This window comes from Psammomys obesus, unplaced genomic scaffold (assembly GCF_907164565.1).
Source record: "Psammomys obesus unplaced genomic scaffold, mPsaObe1.curated_primary_1811, whole genome shotgun sequence".
NCBI classification, from domain to species: domain Eukaryota; kingdom Metazoa; phylum Chordata; class Mammalia; order Rodentia; family Muridae; genus Psammomys; species Psammomys obesus.
In genome coordinates, this window is record NW_026594462.1 from 4,737,241 (window position 1) to 4,760,580 (window position 23,340).

Here is a 23,340-nt window from a genome sequence, read left to right on the forward strand (position 1 = left end):
TAGTATGTTTCCCAACAAGTCCAGTCACTTTAGTCTATCTCAATGACATGTGTGCAGAATGAAAGCAGAAACATCCACACACCTGCAGAAAACATTACATGCATCTGGGCACATGTGACCTTACCATAGGGTGACCTTGGATAGAAAGGCGTAGTCTCTTTCTGGGGTATTTCCTGCACTTTTCCATAAAGTTCACTTGTCGAGGCCTGGTAGAACTTCACAGAATTTATAAGGCCACAAGTTTTAATTGCATCCAGAAGCCGCAAGGTGCCAACTCCATCAACATCTGCGGTGTACTCAGCTAAGTCAAAGGAGATCTGGAAAGAGAAGGCAGATATAAGCAGTATTAAAGGTCATCAGTGAGAGATACTCACAAGGGAGACAGGCTCAGCAGATTCACAACCTGTGGTTTTATGCTGTTAAAACAATAAAAACAAACAAACAAGAAACAGTAAGTATTATTTCCTGGCAGAAGTTCCAATGTGGATGTCATCTACCTCGAATATTGAATAGCTGAAAATACATGAATTCCATTCAGCACATGTGACAGACAACTTAACACCCTTGTATTTCCTCCTCATTCTAGCTGAATCCCTGAGAAGCTTTGCATGATGGGGCAATGCTCTGTTCTACTGAATATATGCATTCATCAAAAATTCAGTTTGAACCAAACTTTTGGAGGTGGGGATTCTAGAAAAATTCACAATTTTAATGAGTCCCAATGATGTTTGTATGTACCAAAGACTGAGAACATGTACTCTGTACAGAAGTTAACTATAAAAAAGGACTGTTTTGCTTTAAAAAATAAAGGTACAAGAATAACTGTAGTATGTAGAAAGTTTGTAATTTTATTAAAGTCCACAGTGGATATAGCAAAATGTTAATGTGTATATAAACTGATTTCTAGGAGGTTACTGAGATTTAATTCAACATATTCTGATTTTTCAAAATGGTTTTTAAAAGGACAGCATCATGTTCTTTGTTAGGTTTCTTTTTCTGTGATACAGAACATAACTAAAAGCAACCTGGGAAGAAAAAGAGTTTATTTGGGTTATGCATAGAAGGAAGTGAGGCCAGGAATTCAAGGCTGGAAACAAGAGGTGGGAACTGAAGCAGAAGCCACAGAGGAGTGCTGCTTACTGACTCTCTGATCATGGTTTGCTCAATCTGTTTTCTTATACAGCCAAGGATCAAAAGCCCAGGTTTGGTTCTGCCCACAGTGGGCTAGGCTCATCAATCAAGTAAAGGAAATGTCTGATAGAGACAATTTCCTCAATTTTGGTTCTTTTTCTCAGATAACTGTAGCTTGTGTCCGTTGTCAAAAAAAAAAAAACTACACAGGACCATGTGATTTATAAGCTTATTTATTAAATAACATTTACACATAAGTAAATTAACCTTATTTTAAATCTTTTAAAATAAGAAGGCTGCAAACCTTATCACGGTACATCCACTGTAGAATGAGTTACCTTAATCTTTATATATATATATATCACTGTCAGAAGTTGGCCATCTGCTCATTAAGGACTTGACCTACTACATCCAAATCATCTGTGGCTATATTTAAAGCTAAGGGGGTAGCCAGAAAATTAAAAAGGAACACTGTCTATTTTATTTACAATTGTTAAAAAGTCACAAAAGTAAAACAACTGAGGTCATTTTATACATCCTCTCCACCCTTGTGTGTGTATGTGTGTGTGTCTGTGTGTGTGTGTGTCTGTGCCTGTGCAAATGTTTTGTACAACTATATGGGTGTAGAAACCATGCAGAGGACTAAGGAGGATGTTAGATGTTTTCCTTTATGGCCATTCACCTTATTTTCTGAGACCAGGTACACCTGAAACTCACATTTTGAACTAAACTGACTGACTAGCAAACACCCCAAATCTGCTGATTCCTATTCCCCAACATGGCCAAACCTAGCTTTTATATAGGTGTGGGAGATTTGAACTCAGGTCCCCTTGCATGCACAGGAAGTGCTCTTAAAAATTGAGCCATCTTTCCAGTAGTTTATTTTAATTCATCATGAGAGAGTCTCATATATAGCCCTGACTGACCTGGATCACTGTATGTAGACCAGGCTAGTCCTAAATTCACAGAAATCCAACTGTCCCTGCCTCTAGGTACTGAGATTAAAAGTAAGTACCACCATGCCCAGTCCATTTTATCCTTTTTAAATAATATTTTATAGAGATACATAAAATGTACTATAAAATAGTTTATAGAGATACTATAAAACTTGCCATTTTAAAGTTTACAATTTAATGGTTTTCATAATTCACAGCATTATGCAATCATCATTACCATCTTACTTCAGAACAGTTTTATCACTCCCCAAACACTCTGTAGCTATCATAGTCATTCCCCAGCTCCCAGCTCCCAGCTCCCAGCTCCCAGCTCCCAGCTCCCAGCTCCCAGTTCCCACTCAAATCTGGACAGCCACTGATCAGTCTTGTTTTCCTTTATACATTTACCTACTGTAAACATTTCTTAAGAATGAAATCACCCTGAAGAGAGCAAGGGCGACAGGACAGAAGGCCTGTAGAGAAAAGAGAAACTGAGGATTGGGACATCTCTGTGACAAGCTGGATACCTAAGTCAGGGTAGGCTTCTGGGAGAATATGAATGGGATTCAAGCCGACTCCTGGTAGCAGAGACCATAGAGACTGAAGACATCCTCCAGCTAGACTAGTCTTCTAATAAAGGGTGGGGAACACCAATGCACTCACAAAATCTTCAACCCAAAATTTACCCTGCCTACAAGATATGCAGGGATAAAGATAGAACAGATAGAGCAGAGATTGAGGGAATGCTCAACTGCTGCCTGGCCCAACCAAGGATCCACCCTATGGGAGAGTGCCAACCCCTGATACTATGAACACTACTCTGCTAGTCTGGCAGACAGTAGCACATCAGAGTTGTCCTCAAAGAGGCTCTGCCCATCAGTGCCTCAAAACAGATGCTGAGACTCAGAGTAAAACATTGGCTGATGCATAGGGAGTTTTGGGGAATAGTGGGAGGAAAAAGTAAAGGACCTGGAAGTGACAGGAGCTCTACAAGAAAAAACAACAGAGCCAACTGACCAGGGCCCAGAGGGTTCTCCTGAGACTGAGGCATCAACCAAGGATTATGCATGAACTGGACCTAGGCCCCCTACAGAGATGTAGCAGATAGGTAACTTAGGCTTCAAGTGGGTCCTCTAGTAAGGGAAGTGGGGGCTACATCAAAAATGGACTCACTTGCTAGCTTTTAGATCACTTTCCCTTCACAGGACTGCCTTGCCAGGCCACAGGGGAAAAGGACACATTCAGTCCTGATGCAACTTGATGACTGGGAGTTGATGGGAAAGGGGAGGAGGGAGGGAGAGGAGGCAGGGAGAAAGAGTGGAGCTAGGAGGGGAGGAGGGTAGGGGCTACAAGAATGTAAAATGAATACAACAAATAAATGAGAGAAAAAAGAATGAAATCACATGCGCAGCTTCTGCAACCACTTTCCTTCTCTTACTGTTTTCATATATCTTAGATATAGTTACCTTAGGTGTACAGGTGCTGGGGCATGTGTTAACACCATGTTTAACGGTGCACAAAACTGTCAGTCTACTTTCCAAAGTTGTCCCACCACTCCACAGTCTCACTCACTAATATACAGGTAAGAGTTCTGATCTCTCCATATCCTAACCAACAATTTTTGTGGTCTTTGGTTATAGGCATGCTGATGATTTAAAGTGCTTTCTCACTGTGGTCTTAATATGCACTTTTCCTGGGACTATGGGCATTGAGGATCTTCTTATGCACTTAATGACCATCTTTGTATATTAAATCCTTTGCCTATTTTTTTTCTAAAGTTGAGCTCCTTATCATTCCTCACTGAGTTGTGATGGCCTCTTCTACTTTCTGAGATAAGTCCCCTGCCAGATATATAACTTGAAATCTCTTCAGATCAGAATGGTGGTCCTCTGATCATTTTAAAAAGTGGCTTATGAACAAAAAAAGTCTAGTTTATCTCTTTTTCCTTGTTATATGCACTTTTTGCGTTATAATTAGGTTGTGTTAATAGTTAGGAATAATTTGCATAAGCTAGGAAAATGAATGAACATTCACTTACATATTGTATTCTAGTGTATAAACTAGTCCCTTAATTTATTACTATGATCATCGTACATAATTAGGGGTCCAACTGCATTATTTGGAGATCCAATTGTCCTAGCACCATATTTTGAAAAGACTATTATATGTCTGCTAACAGGTCTGAACACAGAAGGTTTTGTTTTTTGAGAAAGCCCTGGTCCTATGTTGATCAGAACACACACTGAAAAGACCTCAGTACAGGTGAGTCAGCAGCTCCATTAAAAGAGTAACAGTGTTAGTTAAGTCCTCAGTGTGGGGCATATATCATTCTAAGCAGTTCGAATAAACACAAGATTCACATGGAAGAAGAGGTATGCATTTATTCTGAAACAGAGAGGGAAAAGCAAGTGCAGAGTGGCATGGTAAATGTAACATAGAAAGCACACACGTGTTCTATTCTCAGTGAACCAAGTGTCCCTGTAGACTTTGGAAAACAGGAAAGAAACTGCTCCGTTTAACACAGGCAGTGGGACCCTGTTCAGCGGACATGTGATGGAGAGGTTATGCTGAAGGTAGCATATGCATCAGGGGAACGATGCAAAAGGATGGCTACCTGTCAGCAACTCAAAAACACTTCTTCACAATTTTTATATAAATCCATAAAAAAAGAATGCATATGTTTGGTAGTCAAAATTTTGTAGAATAAAATTAGCTCATAAAAGATAATTGTTTTAAAAGTACTTTTTAATATATAGTAACAAAATAAATATCTATGCCAGGCAAAACAGTACTTTATAGTTTCAACTTTCAAAGTTTAAAAGTATAACTCTCCAAAAACTAGATGTGTGGAGAGTTACAGCGCATGGGTCAAATCTGGCCAGCTGCTCACTATGGAATAAAGTTTTATAGGACACAGCTACCTTCACTCTTTTACATATTTTCCACAGTTGTTTTCATGCTACTATTTTCATTCAACACTGGACTGAATGAATTCATTTCATAGAAAGTAACTCTCACAAAGTTGAGAGTATTATCTGGTCCATTACAGAAATAGCTTTCTGCCATCTGAATGAAAACTATAGCTGCATTTGATAGCCAAGGGAAGTCCTGATGCTCCAGGGCTTATAATTAGGTCACAGTTCCAAAAGGACACCATGAAGCAGAGGTGCTGCTAATCTGCCTCACCAACTACACACCCCACCTCAGCAAATGCTTTCCAATGGAGATGCTAGGACTACCTGGGAGCTGGCTGTGTTTGGGACATAGGACGCGGGTCCCATATCACTAGCTCAGTGAAGATCTAAATTCAAACTTAAGTTCACCTTCTACTGAATGCTTGTATTTTTGCATCACTCTAAAGTAAATACATAAATACTCTAAATTTTGGACTAAAGTCATTTTAAAAAAGCTGTAGTTTTTCAGAGTTATGGTGACATGGTGAGCAGCATCTTTTTTAACATGGTCTGAAGAAAAGATAAATCAAACTGGTAGGAAAAATCAAAAAACAAAACAAAACAAAAAACCACATAGGGAAGAGCCCAAGTCTACCAAACATTGCCCTAACTCCCTCTCCAGAACACCTGGAGTGTGCTCTCACATTCCTCCAGATCACACTCCGTGGGTAGCAACCCTGCAGTTCGTGATGCTATTCTCCTAGGCCTAGTACATCTCTGCTCCAGGCCCAGGGCTTAGTGCACAAGTGTGGGAGGAGTGGCTTTTCTCCTTTCAGCCACGCCCTAGGCATGTGACCAAGTCAATTACCATCTCACCAGCACTATGCACATGACTTCAAAGTCTCCACGTTGCTTACTTTTTCTGCCAAATACCACCTCCATTAAACTGAATTCAAGATGTTTTCCCATAGCTCTCCTTCCCCTGGTCCCTCTCTCCATATAAAAGGTATCTATCTGAAACACAGCTTAGGACTCACCCATGTTTTTCTTCCCTTCATAGTTCACAGAGATGCAAGCCTTCTCACTGCTTCACCCTAAACCTCCAATAATTCCTTAGTGGAAAGTAACAAGGTGGCCTCAACAACTTCAGATGATTCATTCCCTACCGAGCTCAGGCACAATTCTCTCCTTTCTAATGATTTAGTTGGCCTTTCTGGCCTCTTTGCTATTCTCACATTGAGACTAACCTGTTATACTGAAAGTCTTTCCTCTGCTGTTGTCCCTACCATGAACTGAGGCTCCTTCTCCATTGTACGCCTTCCTGTCACTACATGTCTCTTACAACCTCTAAAGCAGTGCTTCTCAACCTTCCTAATGCTGTGACCCTTTAACACAGTTCCTCATGTTGTGGTGACCCAAACATAGAGTTGTTTTTTTGTTTTTTTGTTTTTTGTTTTTTTTGCTATTTCATAACTGTAATTTTGTTACTGTTATGAATATCTGATATACAGGATATGTGATATGTGACCTACAGGTTGAGAACCACTTATCTAGAAGAAGTAAGCACTAATATCCTCTATAGTCATCTCCTTTATCATTTCTTCTTCATTGTAATCTTTTATGTTTCTTATTACCTATTGTTTACAGATAAGCTCTAAGATGACAGACTTGTATCTTGTCTGCAATAGTTCAATCAGCACAATATTTGAAGACAGTATGTAAATTAATGAAATACTTAAACATCAAATTTACAAATATAAAATAAAGCCCCCCCCCCAAAAAAAAACTGGTAGAAAAGAAAATTGAGCAAATTTAATAGGAAAGAAATTTCCATTGAAGCAAGAAAGAACTATTGTGTTCTTCAACCAAAAGATGGCAAAATGGCAGACTTCACAGACAGACACATTTGTTGTTTGCCTCTTCAGCCCATTGTAACTCCATATTTTCCTACTTGATTCCCCTGGCCTACCTAGCGGTACTTCAGGGTCCGTGTAATCTCTACCCTCTGTTCAGTCCTTCCTTCTTATCTTCCTAGATACCTTTCTGGATCTGGCCCCCTGGAACAGCTGAGTTTACCCCTCCAGCTCCAGAGCACTCTGCCTTAGAGCAATCACCACAATGGATCCCCACATCCTACAGGCATAGTTGCAGTCCTGCTGCTTTTTCTTTTTCTGGTTGTTCTCACTACACAGAAGAGCATCTGTCACACAAAGGGCATTAAAAATCGCACTAGAATGAAGGCTTTAAGGCCTGAAGTGTAATACTTGACCCTAAATGACATCATTATACAACTAACAACAGAACAAACCACAGATGGAGTAAATTCCACTTTCAAAGGCTCAATGGGAAGATGGCTCTGTGCGAGCATAGGAACCTGGGCTCTGCCTCCAGCCCTCACATAAAGGCCTGGGTGCAGCAGGCCTGCCCTCTGATACTGGCACTGGAGATACAGAGAAAGGGAAGTCTTTGGGTCTGCTAGGCAGCCAGTCCAGCAGAATCAGTGAGTTCCATGTTCAGGGAGAGTTTTCCCATCAAAAGGTGGAGAGTATCTGAGGCTAACACACATGCACACATATGGAAACACATATCTCAATGAACTACTTGAAATTTCCTGATTCCATGTCATTTTAGAGAAATTGACTTCTCTGAGGAAGAACTAATTGCAGTAAATCAAAGCCAAAAGACAAGAACAATGCTTCCTCTAACAAAAGTTGCAAGAGAAGCTCATGATGCCTGTGTAGAAAATACCTCAGACCACACAAGTAGTCACAGTGTGCACTGTTTACAGCTCCTCCGCCAGAACAAGTTATGCATCAATGAGAGCAACAATAAAACATTGCTTTCCATCTTGAATGTTCTTAGTGAGCAGGAGTCAACAGGGCTATCTAGCCTTTGCTTAGTAACTGGGACCACATACAAGTCTTTTGCCAGGGCTGGCAGAATCACACAGGTGTGGGTCTGACTCTGTGGGTAATAAGACCTGGTTATAGAAAACACAGGGTAGGAAAACGGAACCCGGTCTCCTGCTGCCTTCTTGTTCTGTGAGTGTAGATGCATGAGAGGCAGGAAAAGGATACAAAAGGATGCTGCAGGCACTCAGGTGAGAGGGTTATAAACTGTACCCATGGCACTCTGAGACTTAAAAAGAAAATTCAAAGAAAAGTTCATGGAGGAGACAAGCCACATGAGGAAGCAGCTATGATGTGTAAGCTGTTCTACTGATGGCAGTACTGTCTGGGGTGGGGGTTGGAGATTAAAAGTGATCAGCAGGAGGAAAAGAACATTGGCCACATATGATTCAGTAGTGGCCATGTGATTCAGAGTGGAGAGTCCTAGATTTGCATATATGTGCATAGACGCTATTCTGAGAGCACTCTTTCTTTGTATCTGCAGCTTAATAAGGGACTCTGGGAAGACAGGCATGGCTGTGGCTGAGCAGAAGACAACAGTTGAGCAAGCCTTACTCACTATGCTGTGCTCTGAGCCTACACTGACATTTCCCAGCCCAGATCAAGGCCTGCATCCACACACAACTTTATATGTTATTTTCCTTAATCTGTTGCAATTACACTTTTGTTTAAAAACATTTAAAATTACAGTTTGGAAACACATTCATATGTAAATAAACCAATTAAAGATTCCAGACAGAAAAACAAGTGAAATCTGTATTAACTTTTATAAACTCAAAGAAATGAAGATGTACATCGATTAAGTGTTTTCAAGTGGATTACACTGGAAAAGGTTAATAACCCTCCAGTGCTTGATGCTCTGAAGCCTGTAAGAAGCACCATCCTACACTCCCTTTGTCTATCTGCCACATTCCCAACGCTTTGGAGTTCTTAGTAAGCAAGACACCAAAATATCCATTTGATAAACAATGTTGTTTTTCATGTGTTTATATTTTTGGTAATAAAAGCATATTGAAAGGTACCAATAAAATCAAAGACAAAGAATGCTGTACTTCTATTAAATTACAAAGTTTGCCTATTCTATGAGGGTTCACTTTCTGCTCTGGAAGCCAATCTCAATGTGACCTCTTACCAAATCTGTTGGCTCTTATTACTAACAAAAGGAAGATCAGTGGCGTCACGGGCTGAGGTATGGTAACCTTTCTGAAAAGCTGGTATTCTTTATTTCCTACTTCAGTGTTAATGTTTGAGTCATAAATTCCTGCTACTTTTGGATTCTCCAACAATCTTCAGTCAATTCCTTAAAATTTATCCTGAATTGCTTTTGCAAGTAAAACATATATTAACCAGGTTCCAACAGTTTAAATTTGAATTATTATAAAATAAATAACTGAATGAAAGCACTGTTCTGTGAGACAGGTGTGCTGGTGCACACCATGACCTCAGCACCTTAGGAGGTTAAGGCAGGAAGGGCAAAGTTCAATGCTGGCCAGAGCTACAAAGAAGAATGGAAGAAGACAGAGAAAAAAAGACATAACTTTGCAACTTCAATGATTAAAAATCAGACATCACATTATAGAGGCTTATGAGCTAGAAAACCTGTCATGATTTCTGCATGAAAAAACAGTACCAGAAGAAACTATGCAGTTTCCTTACAACAAAATTCACAGAAATTATTTCTTAGATCTGCAGAAATAATGAGCCAAGTTACCTAACAAATTGAATCATCTTGAACCTAAGCAAGGATTTACAAGGTCTGTGTATGAACTCAAAGAGGCATAGAGTTTTAACAGGAAGATATGTACATATATGTGTGTGTGTGTGTATATATATACACACACACACATATATATATGTACATTCTGTTGATATATAATAAATTCTGTTGATTTTATTTTTAAATGGTACTTAGAGAAAGAAAGTATTTTAGATGGTACTTAAAGAAGGCACGCTGTAGAATGTACCTCCCACCCCCATCCACTGGCACAAGTGACACCCACACACTCACAACACCCATGAATTTCAATCACCAAAATCTAAGTGTATTATTGGTCTCAACTTCTTGGGATGACCTTCCCTTACATTGAAAAGGTGTGTCCCTGTATTTTCAATTGTTAAGTCTGTGGCAGAGAGCTAATCGCTTGCAGGATTTTGGTATTATCATTTCTAAGGCCCCCCCCCACCAGTTTTCTATTTGTAAATGCTGTCCTTCCTCACCTGCCAAAGAGCAATCCACAAGAGATGGATCTGTTGGTGTTATTTTGTTGCTGATTGGTTCAGACTGGAATGTGGCTTCTTGTGTAATAAAGAGCTGACAGCCAAGAGCTGGGGCAGGAAGTATGGAGGAGAAACTTTTGGGCAGGCAGAGATGGAAATGCAGGAGACTCTAAAGGACAGAGGTAGAAGGGGACAGATGAACTAGGAAGAGGCAGAGAGAGCCACCTGTATGACAGTATGGTGGAGAAGTCAGGATAAGTTTTGATAGCTAGCTGAGAGACTTGCAGAAAGCCCTGTAATACATGCTGTATTGATATTTGGTCCAAATGCATTCAGTGGATTTCTAGTATCAGTGACAAAGCATCAAAACAAAAGTAAGTACACTAAAACATTAATGTGACACTGGAGTTGTGCATACAAATTTAGGTGTAAACAAATTATCTCTGAAATCCATTTTTACTTTACTATTATAAAGAATTCTAATCAGTAACTGAGGAGAGCTAACATTCCAAAACTCTCTGCTAGCACACATTGATGGCATAGACTAGACAACAGACTGCTACCAGTAATAAGGGATTCTTTTTTTAATTGTCATCATTTATTACAATTTATTCAATTTGTATCCCCTCCCTCATCTTCCCTCTATCCCACCCTGCTCCCCCTATGCCCCTCCCCTAGTCCACTAATAGAAGAGGTCTTTCTCTCCTTTTATTTGACCCCTATCAGGTTTACTCAGGTCTGGTTGCATTGTCTTCCACTGCTTTGCACAACCCCTTGCCAGTGAGTACTTAAGGGCCCTCTGCGCTTCCCACACAGGCATGAATATGGGATTCTTAACTAAGAGCCTTAAAATATTGAATTAACCAGACCTCCTTCTTGCTTAGCTTCTTTAGGTGTTCAGATTTTAGTATGTTTATCCTATATTATATGGCTAATATCCACTTATAAGTGAGTATATACCATGTGTGTCTTTCTGCCTCTGGGATACCTCACTCGGGATGATCTTCTCCAGTTCCCACCATTTGTGTGCAAATTTCATTATTTCCTTGTTTTTAATTGCTGCATAGTATTTCATTGTGTAAATGTACCACAATTTCTGTATCCATTCCTCAATTGAGGGACATTTGGGTTGTTTCCAGATTCTGGCTATTACAAATAAAGCTGCTATGAATATGATTGAGCAAATGTCTGTCCTGAAAGAACACCCCCCTCCCTTAAATAACTGCTAGGAACAGACAAGTGGTTTGCTACAAAACTAATCCCAATCAAATCAAGACTCACAGACAGAACTAAAGTGGGAATAACAATCTTGCATGCTGGAAGGTGAAACAGAAAAAGTAGATTCCTAACAACCAGTAGTTTAGAGGTTGTCTTCATTTCAAGTTTTGCAAAATTTCTTAGAAAGGGTATTCACAGTGGAAATTTCTAAGTCTCTTGATTCTTCAAAAATGTGTAAAGCTGTATTAGGAATAGAATACACAAGACCACATAAGGCTAGACAAAATAATGAAACTTCAAAACAGAACATTTGGAGATTTTAAATACATTCATATTTAAAACAGTGGGAGGGGGGAGTAATGATTGGACATATATCTTGGTGTTAGGTCTCAAACCCAGGACAAAGTGAGATGCCTACTTAACATATCAAAGAGGGCCTGGCAGCCAGGGTCTCCCAGCATCTCACAGGGTCTGTTCACTAAGGAATCCTCCCAGATGTCTCTGCCTCTGGCTATGCTTTCCCTTTTGTATAATAAACTTTCTCCTCCACCATACCTAGGAGCATTCATGTTCTTTTTTATTTTTATTTTTTCATTTACCTGAGAATTCTAAATGCCATATTTCATGAAGATACAAAGCTTTGGTTTAACATAGAAAAGCCAAGGATACAAGGAGTCTTAACAAGAAGACCTATGCAAAGCGAGCAGAAAGCAGAACCCCTTTGCAGCCTGCACTTTGAAAGTCAACTGGAGTTCCAAAAAAATTCAGGACATAAGAAAAATATTCAAGGAAACATAATGGCTACTCTGATTTGTAAAATATGAGGCAGAAAGTGGGTATAATAAAATTTTGTAAAACAAAAAAATAATATGAAGATCCTATACCAGCTCACTGAGTCCCAATGTCTACACCAAGGCAGACTTGTCCCTTAAGTATGATTAAATTCTAAATTAATAAATTGATGCCAGGTAGCTAAGGATATTCTATCTAAAAGCAGTTATGTATAAAAGAAAGCATAAATGTTATAGGCAAAGTCGCTGTCTCCTATAGTGTTCATCTGCATGTATCAACCTCAATGTCTAGCATGCAAGAAACATTCTGCAATATTTCTTAGGTGAAAGAATATGAAAGATCAGTGTAATTTAGACAAAAATAAATCCTTCTTCTCTATAGTCTTCTTTCCAAGTTTTGTTTGAGTTCTAATGAAGAACTGTTTCCACAACAATGATGTGATAAGCACGATGTAAATATACAAGATAGTAACTGAGCATGGTGTGCTAAAGCATTCTTGAAGAAGAAAACATTATTAACAATGTAATATGATTATTAACGCTTTTGTATGAATGCTTAGTAAATTTTATATTTCTATAACAACCTAGCGGTGTAAGAAAGTATTTTTCTACAGTTCCAGGATGGAAAAAAATACATGCTACATATATTTTTATTTGTGCTCCAGTCTAGACTGGCCTTGACCCAGCTAAGAAACCCTACCTGCCTTAGGCTCCCAAGTGCTAGGATACAGGCCTGTGTGGGCACGAGCAAACTGGGCTGTATGCTGTACTTGATCCTGTTTTATTGTGTTGTATTGCTGTCCTATATTGAATTGATAAGTAACCCAGACTTCAGATATTATGGGAGAAGGGGTCACTCGGAACATGTCTTACTTTGTTTTGCAGACGCTTGTGATTATACCACTTAGTGCTTGGCCAATGTCTACATCCTTGGGATCTGTGAACGGATGAGAGACAAGCAGGCTGTTGAGGATAAGAGGTGGAATAGAGTGATTTTTATACTTACATCATAGTAGGCCAACAAGAAATAAAAGAAAAAACTAATTGCAAAAGAAGAAAGGAAGATAATCACTAGGTTACAGTTTTACAAGAAAATGGAAAACAAAACAACAAAAGTCCTACAAAGCATTAGAAACTGGAATTTCTTATGTATAAAAAACACTAACTGGCTGTGCAAGAACTCCTTTCGGTAAGGGAAAAGATGTGTGTTTATGTGGCTGATGAATGTAAAATGAAAAGCACTTAAAAAGTTATTTATCTCTGGTCACTAACCTTTTAGGTCTCTGCATTTTCCTAATCTTAAATCTGAGCAAGTAAATTAGTCTTATTAAACCTCAGTTTCTCTTTTCCTAATTATTAAAGTTTTCTCCAGCCCCAATTTTCTATGCCACTGAAAATACCAGGTAAGTTTCTAGCCAATACTTATTTGAAGATTAGTAGAGACAAGGTCAATTAACCTTTGATATGCAAAATAACCAATAACTGAAGCAAAAAGACCCCTACCCTGAGGGTCCAAAAAGGATCTTCAGTCATTAACACATTGCCCAGTGTTCTATTGATGCTCCTAAGAAACTAATATCCGAGGAGGGATACAAAGTGAATAAATTGTAATTAATAAAAATAAAAATAATTAAAAAAAGAAACTAATATCCTGTATTCACGCACCCACTTCATACTTCTAGCAACTTACTGTCCTCTTCCCTAGAAGCAACTTCTCTAGAAGTTGCCTGACATCTGCTTGGCTTCCTATAATCCATCACTCCTGATACTAGATTCATTATTCTAAATTCTAAAATCTCACTGAATCCTACTTTTCTGAAATGTCTTGGTTCCTCAGAGCTTCCAGATAAAGTTCAGTTTAAGTAACTGAAATCAAAATGAGAAATATGTGGCCATGTTTTAAGGCCATAACTCTTCAACACTGCCATTCTAAACACAGCAGTGATGAAATTTAAATGGAGAAAGTTAAAAAGAAATGGGTGTTTAAGCCTAGCCCTAAACAGCAGAAGCTAAGGAAACATAAAGCTATAAATATGTTGGAATCTGGACAGGAATCAGGTTTAATGCTGCCATGAAGGGCTGGAGACGACCTTCCAAAGCACAAAGGAAGAATAGCTATGAATGATTTAATTTATTTATTTATTGGTGGGTTAGGAGTGTAGTAATACTGCCCAAGCAGTCCTAGATCTCCTGGGTTCAAGTGATCCTTCTGCCATAGCCACCAGAGTAGCTAGGAATACAAGCATATATTGTTTGTTTTAATATAAACCTATGTATCTTATGCACACGTGCGCACACACACACACATACTGTCTCTCTCTCTCTCTCTCTCACACACACACACACACACACACACACACAAACCTACGGAGGCAAGTATCCTTAAGCAAAGTTCCAAATGCCTCGACTTAGGCTGGATGTACACAGTACAAAGTGGGTGCAGGCCAGACTTTCCTGGAGGCTAGGTATACCCTTAAAATCTACAGAGCCAGTGACAATATAGGTGGAGTGGGGTAGAAGCAAAGATTCTGCTAGAAATAGATTCATAATTTGTTTTTCTCTTTTCCTTTTGGTGATGACATTCTAATGTAGGACCTTGTTTTTTGCTAGGCAAGTGCTCTCCAGCAGAGTGACATTCCCAGCACAAAGCTTTCAAAAGTGAACATCAATGCTAAAGACAAAAATCAGTAAGATCTATAATTAAGAATTGATTTAAAAGAAATAAAAATATGACACTGTTCTAAAATTGACTTTATAGTGTAAACTTGCTATGAAGACCAGACTGGCCTCAAATTCACAAAGATCTGCCTACCTCTCTGTCTTCCAGGTACTAGGATTAAAGAATGCACTACCACTGCTGACAAGAAGGGAAGGGAACAGGGGGATAAGAGGGAGGAAGGGTGGGACTGGAAGGATACAAATTGAATAAATTGTAATAAATGATAATTTTAACAGGGGAAAAAAGAAACCATGTTTTTAAAACAGGACAAAATGAAGAGGGAAAAGAATCGATTTCTCAAAGGATCAAAAATGATTATTAGAAACAAAAACATGTGATCAGTAAGGCTTAAGTTACTAAAACTGAAGGATGGTACATGACTCTATAAAATATACCGAGCAGGCTTGCAGCAAGGAAAGACACATATACAAAAAAAAAAAAAAAAAAAAAAAAAAAATTCCTGTCCTTTCTGACCTACAGCGTCAGGAGCAACAGGAGTGCAGCCCAAAGCTCACAAGTTTGCTGAGGAGGGATCAGAGGGAGAAAGGAGATTAGTCCTCAAACACAGAGATGGGCTACCCCAACTGGCGTCCTTCAGAAAGGTGGCAGAACCTTGCCAGCCTTGAATCGGCTGTGAAGAAGACAGGCAAGTTAGAATTTGCACCTGGCTTCAAGTGTTCTATTGGCATTTGAGAAATGGGCACATTTCCACATTCTAAATGGAATCACTTTGTTCTTCCAGGACTTCATGATGCTCAGCCTGGTACAGTGGCATATTTATGACAGCATGAAAAATGATCCTAGAAAATGAGCAAGTGCCTACAATTTCAAGTTTCAACATTTATTTTCCTTCCAGATTTATTGCAATGAGTTGAGGTCTTAAAGCTCAAGCAATCTGTGACTGTTCTTCATGACTGAGAAAATGACCTTCCCTGAGAGTTTACTAAGGTCAAATGAGAGTTTACAACCTTCTTTCCCTACTGTAGAATACTTTTGTTTTTTTCAAGATTAACTAACCAGGCAAATGGCAGTCTGACTGGTATAATGCACACATCCACGTGCGCGCACACACACACATACCAACTTTAAAAGAAACTTTTAACTTGCCATCAGTAAGCACCCAGAACTTATATTATGTAGCTTCAACCACTTATTTTTTTATATGAAATCTAGACTTTTGTTGCCTTATATAACAACAGCTGCCTTAATCTGCTAACCACAGTGTGCTACTAACAGCTTATCAGAAAGCTTCTATATAGATGGAAGTCTTCACAAATGAGCACTGCAACACAAAAACACAGACTGTGGGAGTGACATGAAGCCACCATAATCAAAATGGTGCATTAATTCTCTATCCCCAAATTTCAATCTTGCTTCTAGTTTCGTTTATTCCCCATCCACTGTTACTAATTTAATCGTCTATAGACCCGCCAGAGAGTTGCCTAAAGCTATATAGCATAAACAGTGTGCTCGACTTACTATCCAAATACTTTTTTAGCCTTAAGAATATGGTTAGACACAGTTTAAGAATGATGTAAATACACGAGACAACAGCTCTTCAGAGGAGTGACCCAGCACTGTTCTTCTTATCTCACAGAGGGAAAGAATAGCATCAGTTAGTGCCCACGCTGCTTTTTGCTGTGTGGAGCTGTCCTTTCTTGATGACACATTCTGCTTAGGCTCTGCTCTCACAGCCAGGTCTGACAGTGCTAGAAGCTCTGCTTTTACTTAGTAGTTGAAGGGAACAGAAGAGACTTAAGAATTCAGCAAAGAATGTTAACAAGACGGAAGGAAGCCCATTTGTGTTTTCTTTATCTGTCCAGGGAATCTTTAAAGCCAAGACTGGGTGGAGTTTTAAAAATCTTTATCACTTTTCTCTTTTTTCTATTTACATACACACATTTAAAATATACTCAAAATTGAAAACCCACTGAAAGTTAGGTTAAGTATCTTTTGTTGGTATGGGATCTCTGTTTTCTAATGTTATTTTACGTTTGCATTGTTATAGTTATATTGATTATGGACATCTGCAAAATGATCACTTAACAGTCTTTAATAATTCTGTTTTCTTCTTGGTTTTGGTGGGTTTTATGTTTGTTTTATTTGGCTTTGCTTTGAGATCTCAAACTTATTATGCAGACCATAATGGTCTCAAACACGCAGCAATCATCCTGCCCCTGCCTTATAAGTGTTAGGATTATACGTCTGCACAAGTACACCCAAGTAACAGCTATTTTTGTTGACTCAATTAGCATGTGTTGTAAAATTGTCATTGTTCCAAGCATCAAGGCCCATCTGGAGGCAGAAAGCAGAAGTCATGGTCTTCTAGATATATGTTCTCTAGTGCTTACATGTTTCAACCACTCAACCATAGTGTGAGAAAATGAACGACACAAAAACAATAATTCATAGTCATTTGGCGATGATGTATAGCATCTAAAAAATAAGGCAAGAAATATTGTAGGAAATATGGGATTATACTTTGAAGTGAAGTGAAATTCACTACTCTAAAGAATTAAAATAATAATTGAAATGTGAAACACAGAAATAGCAGCTGTAGAAACCACAGTCACTGTGAGCACTCATAGCTAGAGGCTTCCCCTGGGCTACATGTTTCACTTCAAGACTACTAATCTATTTTACTCTGCAAAAACTGAAGCTTAAAGCAGTTAAGAAACTTGAGTATGGTCACCATTAATAGGCAGTAGAGCTGGAACTAACACTAGCAAAAAACAACAAAAAAGGAACAAAAGAATCTGTGAATTCACACACTCTAGTATGCATCCTTTCCATTGACATTTTCTACAACACGCAATTCCTACAATGAGTTAGGCATAGCTAACTGGAGGCCTAGGTTTCCTGTGAAATTACATATAAGCAATGTGGCAGAGAAATAATAATCCAAGTGCAAAATGCACGCACACAACAGAGAAAAGCTCTGAAGCAGAGCCTTACAGCCTGTACTTGAGAAAACAATGCTGTCAGTATCGGCCATAAGGAAATAAGGACAGCCTAGCAAGCTCAAAAAGTCAATTAAGAGAAACTTGGTAAGGCCAGTGAAGAGTCAGAATGGAAAGGTGTAACTTCTGAATTTTCTTATAGTAATGATCCTGAGCATAAAATAGAAAAAAAATTAGGAAAGTTTACTTCACATGACAGAATGTGCATGGTGTAAGACTGAGGGGATATGGGAACTTGGGAAAATTCTACCAGTTACACTATAGTGGTTAGGACAGCATCTTTCAAGAAGCCTTTTGAAACTAAAGAGGACAAAAAAGAAGTAGATGGAGCTGGATAGCTAGACCCCCGGATCTACATAAGCTGAGAGGCATTAGTTACTGTTAGGCAGAGTGAAGGCAATGGGTAAAAAGGCTGCACAAGCTCCGCTCCTGCACAGAATGAACAGGCTGCTAAGTGGTCAGGCTAGAGAAAAAAAAAAAAATACTCACGAACTGCTCTGGAGTGAAGAGGTTCCCCAGCGGTCCCCAATGAAAACAGGCTTTGTTTTTATACACTTGTACTTTTTTCACTCACAAGTGACACTTTGTCTTTAAATCAGAGAGAAAGGAAACTCACTGTAAGCACATGAAAATTTAGGACACACTCAGAGTGCCCAGGAAAAGTGTGTTATCACATTTCCCCAGGATTTTTCACAGAGAACTGGAAAGGATGAATGGGAGACAGAGCAAGGATACTGCCTTCCCTGGATAAAAGAAGCTTGAGTAGATACAGTGCGTAATAGCTACTCACCGAGCTTAGGGCTACCTCTTTATGTCCCAGAGTCCAAGAAGATGAGACCTTCACAATATAGTCAGCTACTTCAGCTCTCCAGTAACTAGAAACACTTATTTCAACAGGAAAAGTCCTCAGTGAGGAAGTGAATTTGATTTTCCAGATATCTCGAGGTCATAATATTGACATCTTTTGATATTTGTAAAATTCTCACTACAATCTAAAACAGCAGAAATAGCATAACATGATGATTCTTGCTATGCCAAGGCTATGACTGTAAACATCAATAACCAACATTGAAATTACAGAAAGATTTATGAGCTTTCTTCCATATCGTGTGTCAGCCAAGCTTAGTGCTGAACCATGACACAGTACACACAGACCTAGTGGCTCCCTGTACTCCTGCCTGGCAAGGGTAAGTGTGTCCTGAAGGAAAGATCTGTCGCACAGCCACAGCATGCTTGGCTCAAGCCTCGGCATATCCCCATAGCCTCTCAAGCAGAGAAAAAGGTTAAATGCACAGAAAATTCTTATTGATTAAGTAAAAGATAAAAAAGGCTGTTTGTGATAAACAGAACACTAAAAGAAACTCAAAGAACAGTTATTGTTACAAAAAAGAAAAACCTAAGAGAAAATACTCTGTAAAAGCACCATACTTTCCAGTGAAAAACCACAATGTTCAAAGTTCATAGTCTCGTGGTTGTCATTCAACCATATGTAAGGCTGTTTAGGACAATCTGAGCAGACCAAACAAGGAAGCAAGTTAGGAAATAGCAATCCCAAACATGCCAGTACATTTTGGGTTAATTCTTCCAAATATATGCAAAAGAAATCAACAAAATAAAAGAATTTGAAATTCTAATGTATAGAATTAGTTATTTCCTTATTGGTTTTAAGATAAAAATACAACATTATAAGAGTTAAAATGTTGTATATATAATATAGGATTTTATATTCTATTCAGTCTTAAACAAAAAGTGATAGAAAATATCCAAGAAATCAGTGACTACATAGGGACCAGGAAGAAAGCTCAGCAAGCTCATGCCTTCAAAGCGGAGGACTTATATTCAATCTGTGGAACTCACAGAGGAGAGAAGCAATTCTCATAGTTATTCTCTGGATTCTACATGTGGATTCACACTGTGACCTCCATGTGTGGACCGTGGCACATATGTGCCCAAACATGCACAAAAATAAGTAAGTAAAGTAATTTAAAAAATGTAAAGAAAGAGTACATCATGATAGTTTGATGAATGAATGCAAAGGCATGAAGTTCAGTGCTAAACGAAGATGACATAATAGATCACTTTTGTTCAAACACATATAATTTCTATGGGTTACAGCTAGGACACAGGCTTGATTAGAATCACGGTTCTCTATCAGTGAGAACACTGTGATTCGGCCCTGGCAACAGATTAGCCTTGCAGAGTGTTCTTTCCACAGGCAGAGAAAAAGGCCTGTATGGTCACATGCCTTCTTGTTGCCCTGCTTCTTACAACAGGAATCCTTTATGCATTATTTTTTTTTGGGGGGGGGGGCATATATATAAGGCCGTCCATTCTCTATTTAAGTAAAAAGTCACTGAGCATCAGTGCATTCAAGATACTAAGTTAGAAAATGAGCTGAACACAGGGGCACAACAGAGAACTGGGGCTTTGTACCAAACGACTATTGCTTCTCTGACTTCACACCTTGACATCTGCTTTTTTTTTTTTTTTTATATTTATTTATTATGAGTGTTCTGTCTTTACACAGACCAGAAGAGGGTGTCAGATCACATTGTAAATGGTTGATGAGCTGCCGTGTGGGTGCTGGGAATTGAACTCAGGACCTCTGGAAAAGCAGTCAGTCCTCTTAACCACTGTGCCATATCTCCAGCACGACATCTGCTTTTTATAAACCAAGATAAATGCCATACTCCTGTTTTATGAATGAATAAGTGTCAGAGCTTAACTACTTGTAAATATCCTTGTGATTTCTTTACATAGTGCACAGAAAATTAAAAGAAGCCTTTTGTTTAGGCATAGCATGTGACAAGAGAGCATTACCTAGAGGGAAGAGCCAATGTATTAACTTGCTGGCAGGAAACTCATCCTTCTAATGGCAGAGGCATTTGTTTGGTTTCTGCTTTTTGTTTTTGAGGCAGAGTTCCATGCATACCAGGCTGACCTTTAACTAGTTATGTAGCAAAGAAAGACCTTTAACTCTCATCCTCTTACCTCTATCTCTCTCACAAGTGCTAGGATGACAGACTTGGGCCACCATACTGGGTTTAGACTATGGCAGTTTATACACACTCTTCTTACACTCGCTCCCTAGGCCTCCATTTCTTTCCGTAGCACAATGTACAGAAATGTCTGCCACATATGGGTCCAGAAACTGCTGGCACTTCACATTTATATTAACTTTGATGTAAATTTTGAATTCTTCCCTAGATGTTCAGCGTGTCCCCTCTGTGCACATTCAGTTGTTAAGTAACAAGATTAACAGGTTCCATAGTACTGAGGGATGAAGGGTACACAGAAGTCATCTAGCTTATTATTTAGAAAGCTAAAGAAAGGAACATCAGTTTCATCACAGTGCCTTGAAAAATCCAGTGTGAAGAAAAGCTTTCCTTCAGCACACATGCAGGCACACTTACACACACACACACACACACACACACACACACACACACACACTTACACACACACACAAATGCACACCTTCTCCTGGAGCTGGACTCCAGGTTCTGATGCTAGGCAAGTGCTCTGTCCTGAGCCACATTTCCAACCCACCAACACTATGTTTTTATCTTAAGAAACATTTCCTTCCATTTTCTTTCCCTGCTCCCTTTTTACTGAAAATAGATTTTTTCTTACATAATATATCTTAATTACAGATGCCCCTGCCTCTATTCTTCTCTTCCATCCCACATCCCCTCCATCTAGATCCAATCCCTTTGTGTCTCTCATTAGAAAGCAAGCAGGCTTCTAAGCATAATAAAATGTAACAAAATAAAATATAAGATAAAATAAAAATTATCATCCCAGAGTCAGACAAAACAAGGATAAAGAAAAGAGCACAAGAGAAGGCACAAGAAACAGAGACCCACTTTTCTGCACACTCAAGAATCCCATTATAACACTGAACTGGAAACTATAATATATATACAGAGTACCAGGTACAGACCCGTACAGGTCCTGTACATAGTGCTCCAGAATCTGTGAGTTCATGTAAGCTTTAATCATGTTGATTTAGAAGTCCTTGTTTTCTTGGTGTCTTCTATCATTCTGGTTCTCACATTCTTTCTGCCTCCTCTTATGTGGGGTTCCCTGAGCCCTGGAGGATCCCTCTACTTTCCTATGCAATATAAACTGTATTTCAAAAATTTGGCAAGGCAGAATGATGGCCACTAAGATGAGGCTTGGTTTTGTAAACCAAGGCAAGAGAAACAATGACAAGGTTGCTCCCTTCTAATCCCTAATCTCTAATTACAGCATCCTAAGTACCCACATCTAGAATCCACAGTCACTTCCCAGAAGACACTCTCTCTTCAAGCTGGCCCAAGCCCCATGGTCTGGGGAATAATAGTGGGTGAGGATACAGTCTGGAGTTATCTTGAACACAGAGCCTTTCTGTGCTTCAGATATTTTATATATAAGGAGGTATTTATATTTCTTACCTTATAAAAGCACCAGGAGTATTTCTCACAGCTAAGTAGTTAAGGACCATCAACCATTAAGATAATGATCGTTGCCTGCTGTGTCCCTCTGCCCTTTTGCATTAAACTGTGACATCTGTAAGCCACAATCTTGGTGAAGAAAATCCCCCATGGATTTAACCTTTTGTTCAGAGGATGCCTACATTTTACTGATACCAGATACAAAGCGAATCCCAGCATCCTTACCAACTAATTATGTCTTTCCTCATTAATTCCTTCACTAAGGATGACCTTAACCTCTTTGTAGACTTTGAGACAACAATGTCAGTAGAGCAGTCAATGTACCATCTAGTCTTATTCTTTCACTCTTCCCATGCCCCAAGCTGGGGGTGGAACACAGAGGCTCTTCAGCTAGCCAACTGCTCTGCCACTGAGTTACAGTCCCAGAGCCTCTTTATGTAGTTTTAAGAAGCTCATATTTTGAGTCTCCTACCATCCCACTTAGCCTTTCCAATTCTCTGATTTTCCAGTGGACTATCTTGTTGTATACCCAGAAATAAGCAAAAGATTAACTTCTTCCACACAAAGAAACCATTTTCCTCTTTTCTCCTTCCTGCACCCACCACAGGAGAATATCCCTGTTTCTTAGTAGGGAAGAGACTTCTTTGCCCATTTCCCAGCATCTTCTCTCATATACAGACAGCCTTCAAGGGTACACTAGGAAACTCCACTTCTTTTACTATTCACATTTTACCATTATCAATGCTTTGAAAAGAATAATCTTAGGCTGGAGAGATGGCTCAGCTCAGTTAACAGTGTGTTCTGCTCTTTTACAGAACCCAAAATGAGGTTCTAACACCCAAATTGGGTGGCTTCCAACTACCTGTAACTCCAGTTCCAGGCAATCTGTCACCCATTTTTTACCTCTGCAGGCTCTTGCAGTCATGTGCATATTCCCCAACAAAGGTACATATACGTACATATAGTTGAAAATCATAAAATATGAGCTGGAGAGATGTTCAGTGGTTAAGAGTATATTCTGTTCTTCAAGAAGACCTGAGTTTGATTCCCAGTATCCATATCAAGCAACTCAGAACTGCCTGAAATTCCAGTTCCTTCTTATTACAGCAGGTGAAAGTTTATCATCCCAC

The 23,340-nt window shown here is 39.1% G+C and overlaps 1 protein-coding gene across 1 annotated transcript in view; it reads right to left on the reverse strand.

Moving 5' to 3' along the window:
* The window catches only part of Gmds (GDP-mannose 4,6-dehydratase), a 501,725-nt gene that overhangs the window by 291,187 nt on the left and 187,198 nt on the right, over nt 1-23,340 (reverse strand). Inside the window, exon 5 of the mRNA XM_055619053.1 lies at nt 125-317. Coding sequence (XP_055475028.1) covers nt 125-317 — 193 coding nt within the window. The remainder of the gene's footprint in view (nt 1-124; nt 318-23,340) is intronic.